General features: G+C 56.5%; 1 protein-coding gene across 1 annotated transcript; it reads left to right on the top strand.

The window, feature by feature from the left end:
• Positions 1–2362: 2362 nt before the first annotated feature.
• On the top strand, positions 2363–11377 carry PLEKHG2 (pleckstrin homology and RhoGEF domain containing G2). Its single transcript, XM_036745547.1, has 19 exons — positions 2363–2602; positions 3889–3986; positions 4135–4439; positions 4639–4739; positions 5383–5449; positions 5674–5720; positions 5955–6105; positions 6601–6750; positions 6892–7086; positions 7417–7509; positions 7613–7699; positions 7808–7841; positions 7953–8051; positions 8262–8327; positions 8437–8475; positions 8671–8687; positions 8803–9003; positions 9127–10060; positions 10196–11377. Exons 2-19 carry the CDS (start codon positions 3914–3916, stop codon positions 10846–10848), a joined length of 3312 nt encoding a protein of 1103 aa, XP_036601442.1. The 5' UTR covers positions 2363–2602; positions 3889–3913; the 3' UTR covers positions 10849–11377.
• The last annotated feature ends 1223 nt before the right edge of the window (positions 11378–12600 follow it).

Raw genomic sequence — 12600 nt, 5'->3', positions numbered from 1 at the left:
CGTGACCCTTTTCCCGGTTCTCTTCCCCCCTCATTCGTCTACTTGTTTCCTGCGCCTGCGTGACGTCGCACGTGACGTCGTTTAGATTCCTCACCAGAAGCTTCACCACCGCGCTCTCGTGTTCTGCGGGAGCATGCGCACACCCAACTCCCCCACCCCGTCCACTTTCCTGTTGCCCACATCACAGATCGCCCCTGCCCCCTGCCGGCCAATGAGAAAAGCGCCCTTCGACGCTCTGTCCCCATGAAGCAAACCGGGGCAGGGGGTGGGGCGGGAGCAAAGAGTGGTGCTGGGATTTCGAGGTTTAGGGGACAGAACTAGGTGCTCGGGTTCCTTTCACCCTGCGAGTTGACAAGTTCATGGGAGGTTAGGGTTGCTTGGAGGCAAGTTGCTCCTAGACCTCACCTAGACGGGGGCGCTTGGGAACACTCTCCCTCCTTATCTGTACGGTTGTCCCACACTTCCCTAGAGTTGGGCAACCGCCCGGTGGCGGCACCTGGCATAATTTTGGATTCCAGACCTCTGAATCTGAAGGGGAAAAAAGCGGCTGAGATTTAGACTCTAATGCTCCCCTCCCAACCCCCTGCCAATTCCTTTGCATTATTTTTGAATAGGTGAGACGTTCTAGCACGGGTCTTTGCCCCGCCCCTCTATTTAGAATGTAAACTCCTTGAGAGTTGAGACTGGAGTTATTTGTAACCTGCAACACCTGAGTATTCAGCGATTTGTTACCAACGGCTAGTTGAAAGAATGGAATTAATGAAGGAGAGTTTTGTGTAAATTACAGAGGTGAAACCGGAAACTTCTCTTTCCGGCCCCCGCGGCAGCGATCTGGAGACCTCGACTGCTGCTCAGAATTGTTGCTACCTTATCTCCGAAATTGCTTTGTCCTTTCTTATCTAGTGACATTTATTAAGTTCCCCACCTCCCACAATGTAATCTCCGGGTTAGCCAGGACGATATCCTATATTTTATAGGGTCAGATCTTTGTAGAACCAGCGTATACCACAGTGGGTGGATAGGTCAATACTACTACGCGCCGGGCACTGAGCTCAGTACTATGGTTACAAAGAAAGGCAAAAAGTCCCTGCCCTCGAGAAGCTTACAATCTAATGGGGGAGACAGACAAGCAACCAACCAATATGCACAAACAAGTTATAGCCAGGATAAATAGGTAGTAACAAACAGGGAAGACTCGAATTTGGAGGGATTGGGGGATTCTTCAATCAGTCCATTATTTATCTAGCTCTCAGTGAGCTCATCTTCCATCCAGATTTAGGGTTACAAAATAAATGCCAGGTGATGGTGGAGGGAGGAAAGCACTAGCCGCTAGGAATCCTCTTATGTTGAAAGCGGAACTTAGGTTGTGAAGGAAACTAGGAATTCTAAGGTCCAAGAACGGCACAGCGCCCGGCCCGTAGTAGATGCTTGATAACTTGAAGTTCGTTTTGGTCCTGACCTGTCATCTCTGGCGCAGGAAGCCAATCGTCAACTGCTCTAAAACTTAAATTCTTAGAAAACCTGGGTTCGAGCCCAGCCTCTCCCAAATAGGGAAGGGTGATCCTGGGCAAGTCGCTTAACCTTAAAGCACCCCAAACAGCTGTTGGAAGAAAGAAAAAGAAATCTTCGTAGAGGCTGAAGGAGATGGATGAGAGAGAGAGACGCCTGGGAGAGACAAAGAAAGAGACCAGTAGAGATGCTCCGGAGGGATCCAGGAGGATGGACTGAGGCTCTGGAGAAGCGGATTCCGAGGTTTTCGGATCTGTTCAGTGACCCAGGGCTGGGGATTGGGGATCAGAAGGGGGGGATCTCCAGGCGCCTCCTCCAGTTCCCACGCTCTCGCCCAGGGGGACCCGAGCTATAACTGGGAAGTTTTCCCAGCTGTTTGAGGGAGGAGGGAGCCAGGCGTCCCGATCCTCCGCCTTCCAGTGACCCCCACCTCCAGTCCAGCCTGGGGCTGCCCTGCAACCCAGGAAAGGGGGAGGATGAAGGGGCCCGGCTGCACTTGGCCCAGGCTGGGACTGTGGGCGAGGTCTCCCTCGTGAATATTCATGAGGCATGTTAACTCGCGGTGGTCCGGCTAGGTTTAACCCCACCCTCTCCCCAGTTCCCCCGCAGGCGGGAACAGGATGTCTGGGCGGGAGGGGGCGGGGATGGAGAGGAGGGGGCGGGGAGGAGCCAAGCCCCCCTGCCTGCTTGCCTGCCTGCCTGCCTTGTCCCCTCCTCCCGGTCCACAGCTGGAGCCGGCCCCCCTCCCCAGATGTGGCGCCGCCGCCGCCCCCCGGCCCGGCCCGGCCCAGCGCCCAGGGACTGACGGACCCACGAAGGGAGACAGACAGACCGACGACTGGCTGCCAGTCTCCCTGCCGCCCTGCCCGGGCCCTGGAGTGCCCTCTAGGAGCCCGCTTGGACCTCCGGCCAAAGTTGGCCGGGCTGGGCCCCTCGGCTGTTCCCGGGACGGACACGCCGGCCCCCTCGGGTAGCTCCGCTCCGTCTCCACTTGCGGACACTCTCGGGGCTGAACACGCACTGCTGGCTGCTGCAAGACCCGGCCCCGCAGGGGTCCCGGGGTCTGGGGCCCCGCAAGCCCCCCAGGGAGAAGGTGAGATCCGGGGGGGCGGCAGGGGGGAGGCGGCCGGAGGAGGAGGAGGAGAAGGCGGAGAGGGGAAGCGGAGGGAAGCGGGGGAGGGGCGGCTCCGGCCCAGGAACAATGAACAGGGGGCGAGCAGGCGGGCGGGGAGGGGGCGGGGCCGGCGCCGGACCCAGGAGAGCCCCGCTCCCCCTTCCTCCCCGGCCCCCTTCCTCCTCGGCCCCCTCCCTCTCCTCTCCTCCCTGAACCAAGGGATGGCTTGGGAGTCGGCTCGATCCCTGGGTCCCCTGGGTGGACGTGGGGACTAGACTCCCTTAGTGCCGCTCAGATTCAGAACCCACACCGACATCCCGCCCCCCCCCAACCAAGATCAGAGACCTTTGTGCAGATCTAGAGCCCAGACACATTCCTCTCCCTCCAGATACAGGCTCCTCCAGTGTTTTGGCTCTTAGAGCTGATCCTTGGGGATCTTGGAGGGGGCAGACTTAGGAAGCCCTTTAAATCGTGTCTTGGTTCCAACAAGAAAGGAAATGGTCGGTTCATCAGGGCTTGAGTCTGGCTCCATTCCCTGCTCAAAGGTATTACATTGCTGAGGCACAGCCGAAGTTTATGGCTGGGGGCCTGTGTTCACTTCTCAGAATCCAGAAATAGAGACAAAAGGAGACACTGAGTCAGAGAGAGACAGAGAGGGACTGAGACAGAAACAGGCTGAGGAGATGGAAGGGGGGAGGCTCAGCTGGGACCCTGGCATCCTGCCTTCCAGCCTCCTCTCTTCCTTTCCCCTGGGGACCCTCCAAGGCTCCCGCCCCCGCAGCCTTTCCCAGCCCCTCCCCTCAGACACACACTCACTGCCCCCCCCTCCCCTCTCCTTTCTCTCTTTTCCTCTCTTCTCTCTGGCTCCCTCTCCCTTCCCCTCCCCTCCTCTCTCCCTTCTCTTCTCATATCTGATCAAGAGGCAGTTTACTCTCTTCTTCAAGGGATAGCAAAATAGAAAACAGAAATCTTTTGCTGTCTATGTCAGTCTGTTTCATTTTCCCTTTCTTTCTCCATCATCCCGTCTTTCCCTCAATCTCTTTCTCTCAGGGTCTGTCTCTTCTCTCTTTCTTCTGCCAAATAAATTCCTTCCCTTCCAAAGGCTCATCAGCTCACTCCCAGAGAGACCTTGATGAGGAGGGGAGTGTGTATGTGTGTGTGTCTCACTGAGTTCCCAAACCTTTGCGTATTTCTAACCATCCCTGCCCATCTTCCCCTCACTTTCTTCAAATGCCAGTGGCCTCTCTCTTTTCTGGTGCCCCCAGGACAGTGCTTTGAGATTTGCCAGCCATGCCTGAGGGAGCCCACCGTCAGAGTCTCACCAAACCCAGCCCGACCCCAAGCCCTGGGTGTAGCCACCGAGGTGAGAGGAGTATACAGAAGATACCAGGAAGCATGTTTGTGTACAGATGATGTGCAAGGGGAACTGTTTGAGGGGAGTGTCAGGTGGCCCTGGAAGCCTGCTGCCTGTTGCCTGCTGCTGAGTCTAGTCTGGTCTTTTCTCCCAACAGGACTTCCCCCAGCCCTGCCCATGGCCTCCCCCCGAGGATCTGGGAGCTCTACATCTCTGAGTACTGTGGGCTCTGAGGGGGAGCCTCATCCAGGCCCCAGCCCAGGCCCCAGCCCCAGCCAGGCCTGTTCTGTGCCAGGCCTGGAGCCCCCGCCAGGTCCCCCCATTCGACTGCACCTGACTCCTGTGGGTCCTAGAGGGGAGCCAGGGCAAGGGACCAAGAAGCCCTCACACCTGGAGCGTGTGGTCCGGGAGATTGTGGAGACAGAACGGGCTTATGTGCGGGACCTTAGGAGCATTGTGGAGGTGAGGGGGGGCCCTTCCTCAGACTCCCCAAATGTAGTACCCATCCAGGTCCTCCAGAAAACCCTTCTCCCTTTTAATTCTCCCAGAAACCCTCTTGGGTCCATATCCTGTGCTTTCAGCCCCCCTCCAGTTCCTACCCCAGCTATCAGCCTGGGCTTGGAGGCAGGGGGATTGGGAGAACTGGGTTTCTTCCCTGCAGGACTACCTGGGATGTCTGGTGGCCAATGGCCCTCCTGGGCTGAATTCAGAACATCTCGGGACCCTCTTTTCCAACATTGAAGACATCTATGAGTTTAGCAGGTCAGAAGGGAGCCAAATGTCTAGGAATTGTGAGGCATGCTTCCAGGAAAAACCCACTCTCATCCACTTAGATTCTCATTAGGATTGGCCTCTGGATAGAGCTCCTCTTTTATATCATGGGGATGATGTCACACTATAACCCATTCTCCCCCTCCCCACTTAACAATGACATGAAGCCAGATAACAGAAGCTGCTCCATTTTACAGATGGGAAAACAGGTTCAAAGACATGAATTGATTTGCTTGGGGGTCATACAGGTGTCTGAAGCAGGATTTGACCCCAGGTCTTTCTGACTTCAATTCCAGTACTCTAGACACCATGCTGTGGCAGGGGAAGGGGTGGGGCAGCAATCAGGGTCTGTATAAATGACCTTCCCATAAGGTCCCCTCTTCCCAGGAGTTGATATCAGCTCTGAGAACTGAATTCCTGGACCCTGGATCTGGGGGAGCTGGCATAATTGACACTTGATTCAGGGGTGACAGGATGCCTTCCTGGGTCTTGGGTCTGAGGCATGGGTATAACGACTCTTGAATGTGGGGGTGCAGAGGTCTTTGGGATCTAGGGAGAGAAGGACAAGGGGGCCTCCCTTCAAGATGGGGGACCTTTTGTCACCTCTCCCCTGTCCCCACTCCCTGCCTCACAGTGAGCTCCTAGAAGACCTGGAGAATAGTGGCAGTGCCCATGGCATCGCTGATTGCTTTGTGCAAAGGGTGAGCATTGGTCAGATGCCAGTGATATACACCCATTGGGGTTCGGGGGTCGGGAGGAAAGGCAGGTCCCCAGAGCCCTGGGAGGGGTTATGCCTGACATGAGAGCAGAGGAAGGGGATTGAGAAGGGGCTGGGATCCTAGATCTCTGTGTGTGTGCGCACACAATGTGGGGGAAGGGCAGCCAGACATCTGGGGTCCCTGCTGACCATACATATTGCCCTCAGAGTGAAGAGTTTGACATCTATACCCTCTACTGTATGAACTACCCAAGGTGAGCCCATTCATTCTCCCCCTCTAGCTCCTTTTGGGGCCCCTTGACCTCCAGCTACCATCATCTTTCCTTCTCTGGCCCTGTGTGGCATTTAAGTGCTATTTGCTGTTGGAAAGCCAATGTCCTCCATGATCTAGCCCCTTTAGTGGCCCTCTGACTGCCCCCTGCGCCACCATCATGCCCTCCAGACTCCCATCACCCTTTTTAATTCCTGTAACTTCCACCCTTCCCCAGCTCAATGGCCTTGCTTCGGGACCTATCCCTCTCCCCTCCCATGGCCCAGTGGCTCCAGGAGCGCCAGGCCCAGCTTCGACATTCCCTGCCTCTACAGAGCTTCCTCCTCAAACCGGTGCAGCGCATCCTAAAGTACCACCTCTTACTGCAGGTGCCAACCCAGGCCTAGGGACTGCGGATGGGGAGAGACAGGGGGAGCTAGAGACAGAGAAGGACAGACCCTAAAAATAAATCTGCTTCCTGTTATTAGGCGAAAGCTCAGGGCTGGGGGATGATGAGGCAGCTGTCGGGGGTGGGGGGCAGGGGGCAGGGAGAGAACCCAGGAGAATGGCTGGAGAGACAAAGATCGGAGGAGACCCATATGGAAGATGGCTTTTTTGGAGTCATTTTATAAGACCCTTCAGTGGGCAGGGCCCTATACTGGGACTGGGGAGAAGGAAACCCAGGCCTTGGTGACTTAGTGGGCCAGCATCGTGTCTGGAGTGAATGGGAGAGATGCTGGAGAAAATTAGAACATGACGAGAAACCCAGACCCAGGGACGCATAGAGACTGAAGATGAGAGACTGACCCAGATGCAGAGAGACGGGCTTGGGGAGAAAGCGGCTGAATGCTATGTCCTTCCTTCCCCGTTCCCTCCCTTCTCAGGAGCTGGGCAAACACTGGCCAGAGGGAGCTGGGGCAGAGCAAGGCCCTGGGGGCCGAGAGGTGGTGGAAGATGCCATTGTCTCCATGACAGCGGTTGCTTGGTACATTAATGACATGAAGAGGAAACAGGAGCATGCAGCTCGCCTGCAGGTGTGTCAAGGGCTTGGGGAGCAGGGCAGGCTGCCTCTGGGAGCCTGGGATCGGGGCGGAGTCCTGTTCCTGGCCCCTGCTTGTCCATCCATGGGTGCCCCCCTCAATGGATGTCCATTTGTATGTCTCCACATATCACAGGAAGTACAGCGGCGGCTGGGAGGCTGGGGGGGCCCGGAACTGAGTGCCTTTGGGGAACTGGTCCTGGAGGGTGTGTTCCGAGGTGGGGGTGGCCCCCGGCTTCGGGGGGGCCAGCGTCTCCTGTTCCTCTTCTCTCGTATGCTCCTGGTGGCCAAAAGACGAGGTCCTGGTTATAGCTACAAAGGACACATCTTTGTGAGTCTGGGGCTTATCCTGGGAGGGGTGGGTCATGGGGACTGGGGAGAAAAGGAGTCTGAGTGCATTCTAGGAGGGGTGAGATCCCTGAATAGGCAGGCAGCCAGAAGACTGGATGCCTAAATCCCTGGAGGGTGGGGGGGGCCAGAGACCTAGGCACCTTTGGGTTCTCCAGGGAGTGAGGTTAGGAGGCTGCCCTGCTGGAAGGAGGCAAACCATCCTAGATTCTCTGGAGTGGGAAGCCAAGAGCCTGGGTCTCGATCCCCGGGACTAGGAGGCCTGGTGGCTGTAAGATCTGAGACTCAGGCTCTGCACCCCCTTCCCCCCCAGTGCTGTAACCTCTCTGTGAGTGAGAGTCCCAAAGACCCCTTGAGCTTCAAGGTAGCTGATGTGACCATCCCCAAGCACCAGCACCTGCTGCAGGTAACCACAGACCAGGGGGCTGGGGTGGGGGGTGGGGGGCACTCCTCTAAGGGCCTCTGGTCCTTATGTGGCTCTCTTTCTTGCCCCATTCCCACACCCCCAGGCCAAGAACCATGAGGAGAAACGCCTGTGGCTCCACTACCTGCAGCGTTTAATAGTGGAAAACCACCCAGCCTCCATTCCCCCTAAGGTGAGGAGGTCCTTGCCCTGCCCTGCCTCTCACCCCAACCAGCCCCTGGCCCTGCCCAGAGGCCCTGGGAGAATCCACCCTGCAGCCATTTCTCTTGGTCTCTTTCAGGCAAAGCAAGTCCTCTTGGAAAACACTTTCCACTGTGAGTAACTTTGCACAGCCCACCACCAGGGGATAGGGGTGAGGAAGGGGGAATGAAGGAAACCTGTGTGGGATAAGGTGGTGGCTTTGACTTCCCAGACTTCTTTTGCAGGCGCCCCTGAAGGCCAGCCCAGCTGTGAGCCTCTAACACCCCCACTTGGGTCCCCCCGCCTCCCTGAAGGCCGGAACTTCACGGGCCGAAGGACAACAGGTACAAAGACTGCTCAGGTGGCTCACCCCTCCAGCCTTACTCCATCAGTGGACTCAGGACCCCAGCACACCAGCATGCACCCTTGGATCCAAGGGTCTATCTCCCAGGGACCCAATGGGCCCATTCCTCAGCTAGGACATGAGTGAGTGTGTGGGGGCAGGGAGCGGGGGGTGGGAAGGCAGAGGATGAGCAGCTTCTTCTTCCCCACAGACCCTTCCCCTTCTCTGAACAGCCCTGCAGGGGCTCCCCTGGGCCGAAGAGGCCGAAGGCAGTCTGGTAAGTGGAGAGCCCAGACCATTGGGGCTGGGGGGTGGGATGGGGATTGTGGGGGAAGCACCTAGCCAGCCACCCCAAGTCACTTATCTTGCGCCACCCACCCCCACAGAGCCCGCAAAGGAGCCTCACATCATGTTTCCACAGATAGGTCAGTTTCCCTGGCTCCCTCTGGGACTGGTTTGTGTGTGTGTATGTCTGTGTGTCTGTGTGTGTCTGTGTCTGTGTCTGTCCTTTGTCCTTCACTGTTTCTAGATGGGCTATATATGTATGTATTGGTAGGGGGTCCAGGAACTGACAAGCAGAAATTAAAGAACTTCCTAATATCCTTTGTTTTCTCCTCCAGCTGGATCCAGGCTCAAGGTAAGAAACACCACCTCTGTGCCAGGGAGGCAGAAGCTAGGCTTTCTGAGGGGGTGGGCACTGGACACTGGGCACCTGTCTTTGCCCAGTGGTCTCACTGTTTACCCCCTGATAGCATGCAGGCAGTGAGGGGGAGCTGTTCCCAACGTCAGAGTCCCTCTGCAACGCCCCAGCCCCGGAGCCGGCCCTGGTCCTGGCCTCAGGAACCTCTGAAGACTTGGAGGAACCAGCTCCCCCAAACCTGGACCCCCCAGGGCTCTCTATTACTGAGGAGATCATGGAGCTGCTGACCCAGAGAGGTCTCCAGGAACCAGGGGTGAGCCAGTGGCAGCCCCTGGGTCCTTGATGGGGGCTGGTCTTGTTCAGACACTGAATTCGGGACCTGTACCATCTGAAGACCAGGTGTCTGGCCCTAACCTTTTCCCTCTCTTTCCTCCAGCTTTCACCCCTGGAAGTTTCCAAAGCCCCCAAATTTCAGGAGGAGTCCGAGTCTCCAAACCTGACTGAGAATGTTGGCCCAGAGACCCCAGATCCATTAAGCAGAGAGTCCTCTGAAGAGGAGGAGGGAAAACAGCTGGAAGGCCAAGGGGCATCCCCACTCCATGTCCTAGAGGGTCTGGACAATACTGAAATTTCCAGCATTTCTGAAATTCTGGGCACTGCAGCAATTTCTGACATCCCCAGGCTTCCAGACATTCCCCAAATTCCCAGTTGTGAGGACAGCCCCAGAATTTCTGACCACTCCTCAGGACAAGGGGAACCCTGCTCCCAAGCATCAGCTCAGGATGAGAATTCAGATGCTACAACATTTGGAACGACAATCCCATCAGAAAAGATGGATAATGGAGCTGAGCCCAGACAGGAAAGTCAGTCATCCTGGACGGAGGAAGAAGAAGAGGAGGAGGAAGACGAGGAGGAGGAGGACACAGAAGGCGAGCAGTCTCCCACTTCTCCCATCAAGACTGGTAATTCAGAGACCCCAGAGTTCCACTCCTGTTCGGAGATCCGGAGGGCCTGGCGGGCCATGGAGCAAGGTTCCATAGAGGGAAGGAGCCCCCAGGGCAGCATTCTGGAACCCTTGCTCATCCTGGAAGAGTCAGATTTCAGGGGAAACTGCAGAGTGGGTTCCCTGTCCCAGCTCCTTGTTGGTGGGGATGGGACCAGGAATGGGGATGGCTCCAGTGGAGCTGCTGGTTCAGAGAGGGTGGCCACACGAGTCCGGGAGTTAGCACGTATGTACAGTGACCGAATCGAGAGACTCCAGAAGGCGGGGAACCAGGTGTCTGTTGCTGGCTGCCGGAGGAGAACCCGGGGCCTGGTACATTCCCACCAACTCTTGGTTCCCCCAAAGGAGGAGGAGGAACTTCAACCAGGTAAGTCTCCCAGAACCAAGGTACTAGAATCCTTGGTGGGAGGGGAGGTAAAGGTCAGTGGTGGGGTGAGGGTGGGGGAAGGGAGGTGAAGGAAAGGGGAGAAAGGTGACTCTTCCTCTGTCTCTCTCCCTCTAGGGCCCCTCTCTGCTTTTGGCCATGTCCTGGTCCGAGAGGTGAGCTTTCCCATGGCTTATGCTCATGCTTCTGTGGCTCTGGTCCCTGCAATGCGATCGCATGCTTCCCTCCCATTGGTCACCCAAAGGCCTGAGCCTGCCCCTGCTGGGAAGCATTGCTCCACTGAGGCTGGTGGACTCCTAGACACTGAGGTCCCCAAAGAGGAAGCCTTGAACCTCCCTGTTCCAGAGGCTGTTCAGCCGGCCCCCGAAGCCCTGCCTCCAGCCCTGGCCCCAAGCCTACCTCCTCAGGGACGCCAGCTCTTAGGTTCGAGTGCAGCTGCCCTGTCCAGGTACCTGGCTGCTTCTTGTATCAGCCAGAGTCTAGCAAGGAGAGGGGCAGGGGTCCCAGAAGGGGAGGCTCCCCTGGCCTGGAGGCCCTCCCCAGCCAGGGGTCCCTGGGCTTCGGCTCCTTCGTCTCGAGCCCCATCACCACCACCACCCTCGGCTCGGCCCAGCTATTCTACCACAGTCAGCATCCGAGTTGGGGGTGGAGGGCGGCTGGGTCCAGCTAAGGCCCAGGTCCGCCTGAATCATGCCCCTCTGCTGGCTTCCCTGGACCTCCCAGGGCAGCGGCGGGTTCAGGGAGCCACCGAGGCCAGTCCTAGAAGGTGAGCTGAATGAAGGTGTCCTCCAGACACAAGGTCGGGGATGGAGGCATGCCCAGGTCTCCAAAAATAGACTTGAAGATATTTAAGGCCCTGAGAAGACAAGACTGAGGATCTGGACATTTGGGTCCCACTTTGGAGCTGGCTTTGTGCCTCAGTTCCCTTATACACTCCCATTGTCCAATCCAGGTCTGTTAGGCCCACTAAGTGCTTTGAAAATCCATAGGGGGCTGCCTTTAATGTTATTAATAATTAATGTTATTTTATGTTTGCACATTCCTTGGGTGGGGGCATTTTCAGTTGTACAGCTCCATTTAAATACTGTCAACCCTGCTGCCCTTCCCCCAAACCCTTTGCAGGAAGGGAATTCTCTTTGAAGGGCATGGGGCTTGGGGATCTGGGTAAGGAAATATCCCATATTCCACGTAACCCTCAAGCCCCTTCTATCCTAGCACTGACTCCAGTTCCTCACTTCCTCTCCTTGTTTTGAGAGACCAAGCCCCCCACCCCCACCCCCAATAAATGGATGTAAGCTGTTTCATTCTTAGTGACTGGATATGGGGGGGTGATGCTATTTGCTTTTGGGAAGTTCTGGTCTGAGGGTAGAGACAGGACTGTCAGGAAGCCTGAAACCCGGTGTAGTGGGGAAAGTTGGATATGGGCGGAGAACTTGTAGGTTTGAAGACTGGCTCACCCACGTGAGCAATGCAGACCTCATGAGCCTAAGTGTCCTCACCAAAGAGGAAGGTTAGAAGAGATCTCTGAAGACCACAGCTTTGGAGCTCCGCCTGACTCCAGTTGGGCACTGTTGCCTCAAAGGAGATTAATTAACCTGTCCTCCAGAGCACGTGGAGGTGTTTTCTCTTCAAGGGCAGAATGCCCCTTTGGAGGGGCCTGTGGTCCCCTTCCTTTCCTTCCAGATTAGGAGACAGGCAGTATGGCCTGAGTTCCAATACAAGCTTCTGACACTCATTAGCTATATGACCCCCTGGAACACGTCACTTAACTTGCCAGTTCCCTTATGCGTAAAATTGGGACACCGATAGAACCCATCTTGCTGGGTTGTTATGTGGATGAAACAGGTAAGGCACTATGGAGTCTGTAGCATCTGAGCTTTGGGGTGTACAAGTAGCTGGGGGAACTTCAGCCAGGGGCCTGTCCTCGATGTAATCTGGACCACCCAGCTTCCTGGGCCTGCTCAGTCTCTAACCCCTGAGTGTCTTAACCAAGAGGCCCAGGAGGCTGCCTCCAAAGGAGCCGCTTTCGGGAGTCTGTCTGGTGTAGCCTGGCCTGAGCATGTCTTCTCATCTTGGGAGACTGCCCTTTGTAGGTTCTGCTCACCTCAAACCCACAGGCTCACCACGGACAGAGCCAATCCAGCTGCTGGATTAGATCTTATGAAGCCTCTCACCAACGTGCTGCTTTGTGGGTCAGGGTTGGAGCCTCGGGGTCTCCTTCCCCTAAGTCTGTAACAGGCCCTCTACAGCTAGGGGGGAGTGAAAGGTTTGATAGCGAACGACCGTATAAGGGCTATTCCCAGGCCATGTTTCTCCCGCCCACGGCTTCCCAGGATGCCATCCAAGGGAAGGAAGGAAAATTCCCAGCCAACGCTCCCAGTCAGCAAGCATTCCCAGCATTCCACTCCCCCCTCCAACTGAGGCCAAGTGGGGGGGGGGGGGAATTCTGTTTTGCATCTTCCCCCTCCCCTGGGGGAAAGGGGGTGGGGTATACAGGCAGTCATTCAGCTCCAGATGCATCC

The sequence above is a fragment of the Trichosurus vulpecula genome, chromosome 2 (assembly GCF_011100635.1).
Source record: "Trichosurus vulpecula isolate mTriVul1 chromosome 2, mTriVul1.pri, whole genome shotgun sequence".
NCBI classification, from domain to species: domain Eukaryota; kingdom Metazoa; phylum Chordata; class Mammalia; order Diprotodontia; family Phalangeridae; genus Trichosurus; species Trichosurus vulpecula.
Note: the sequence above shows the minus strand (reverse complement) of the source record. Positions and strands in the feature narration are given on the sequence as shown.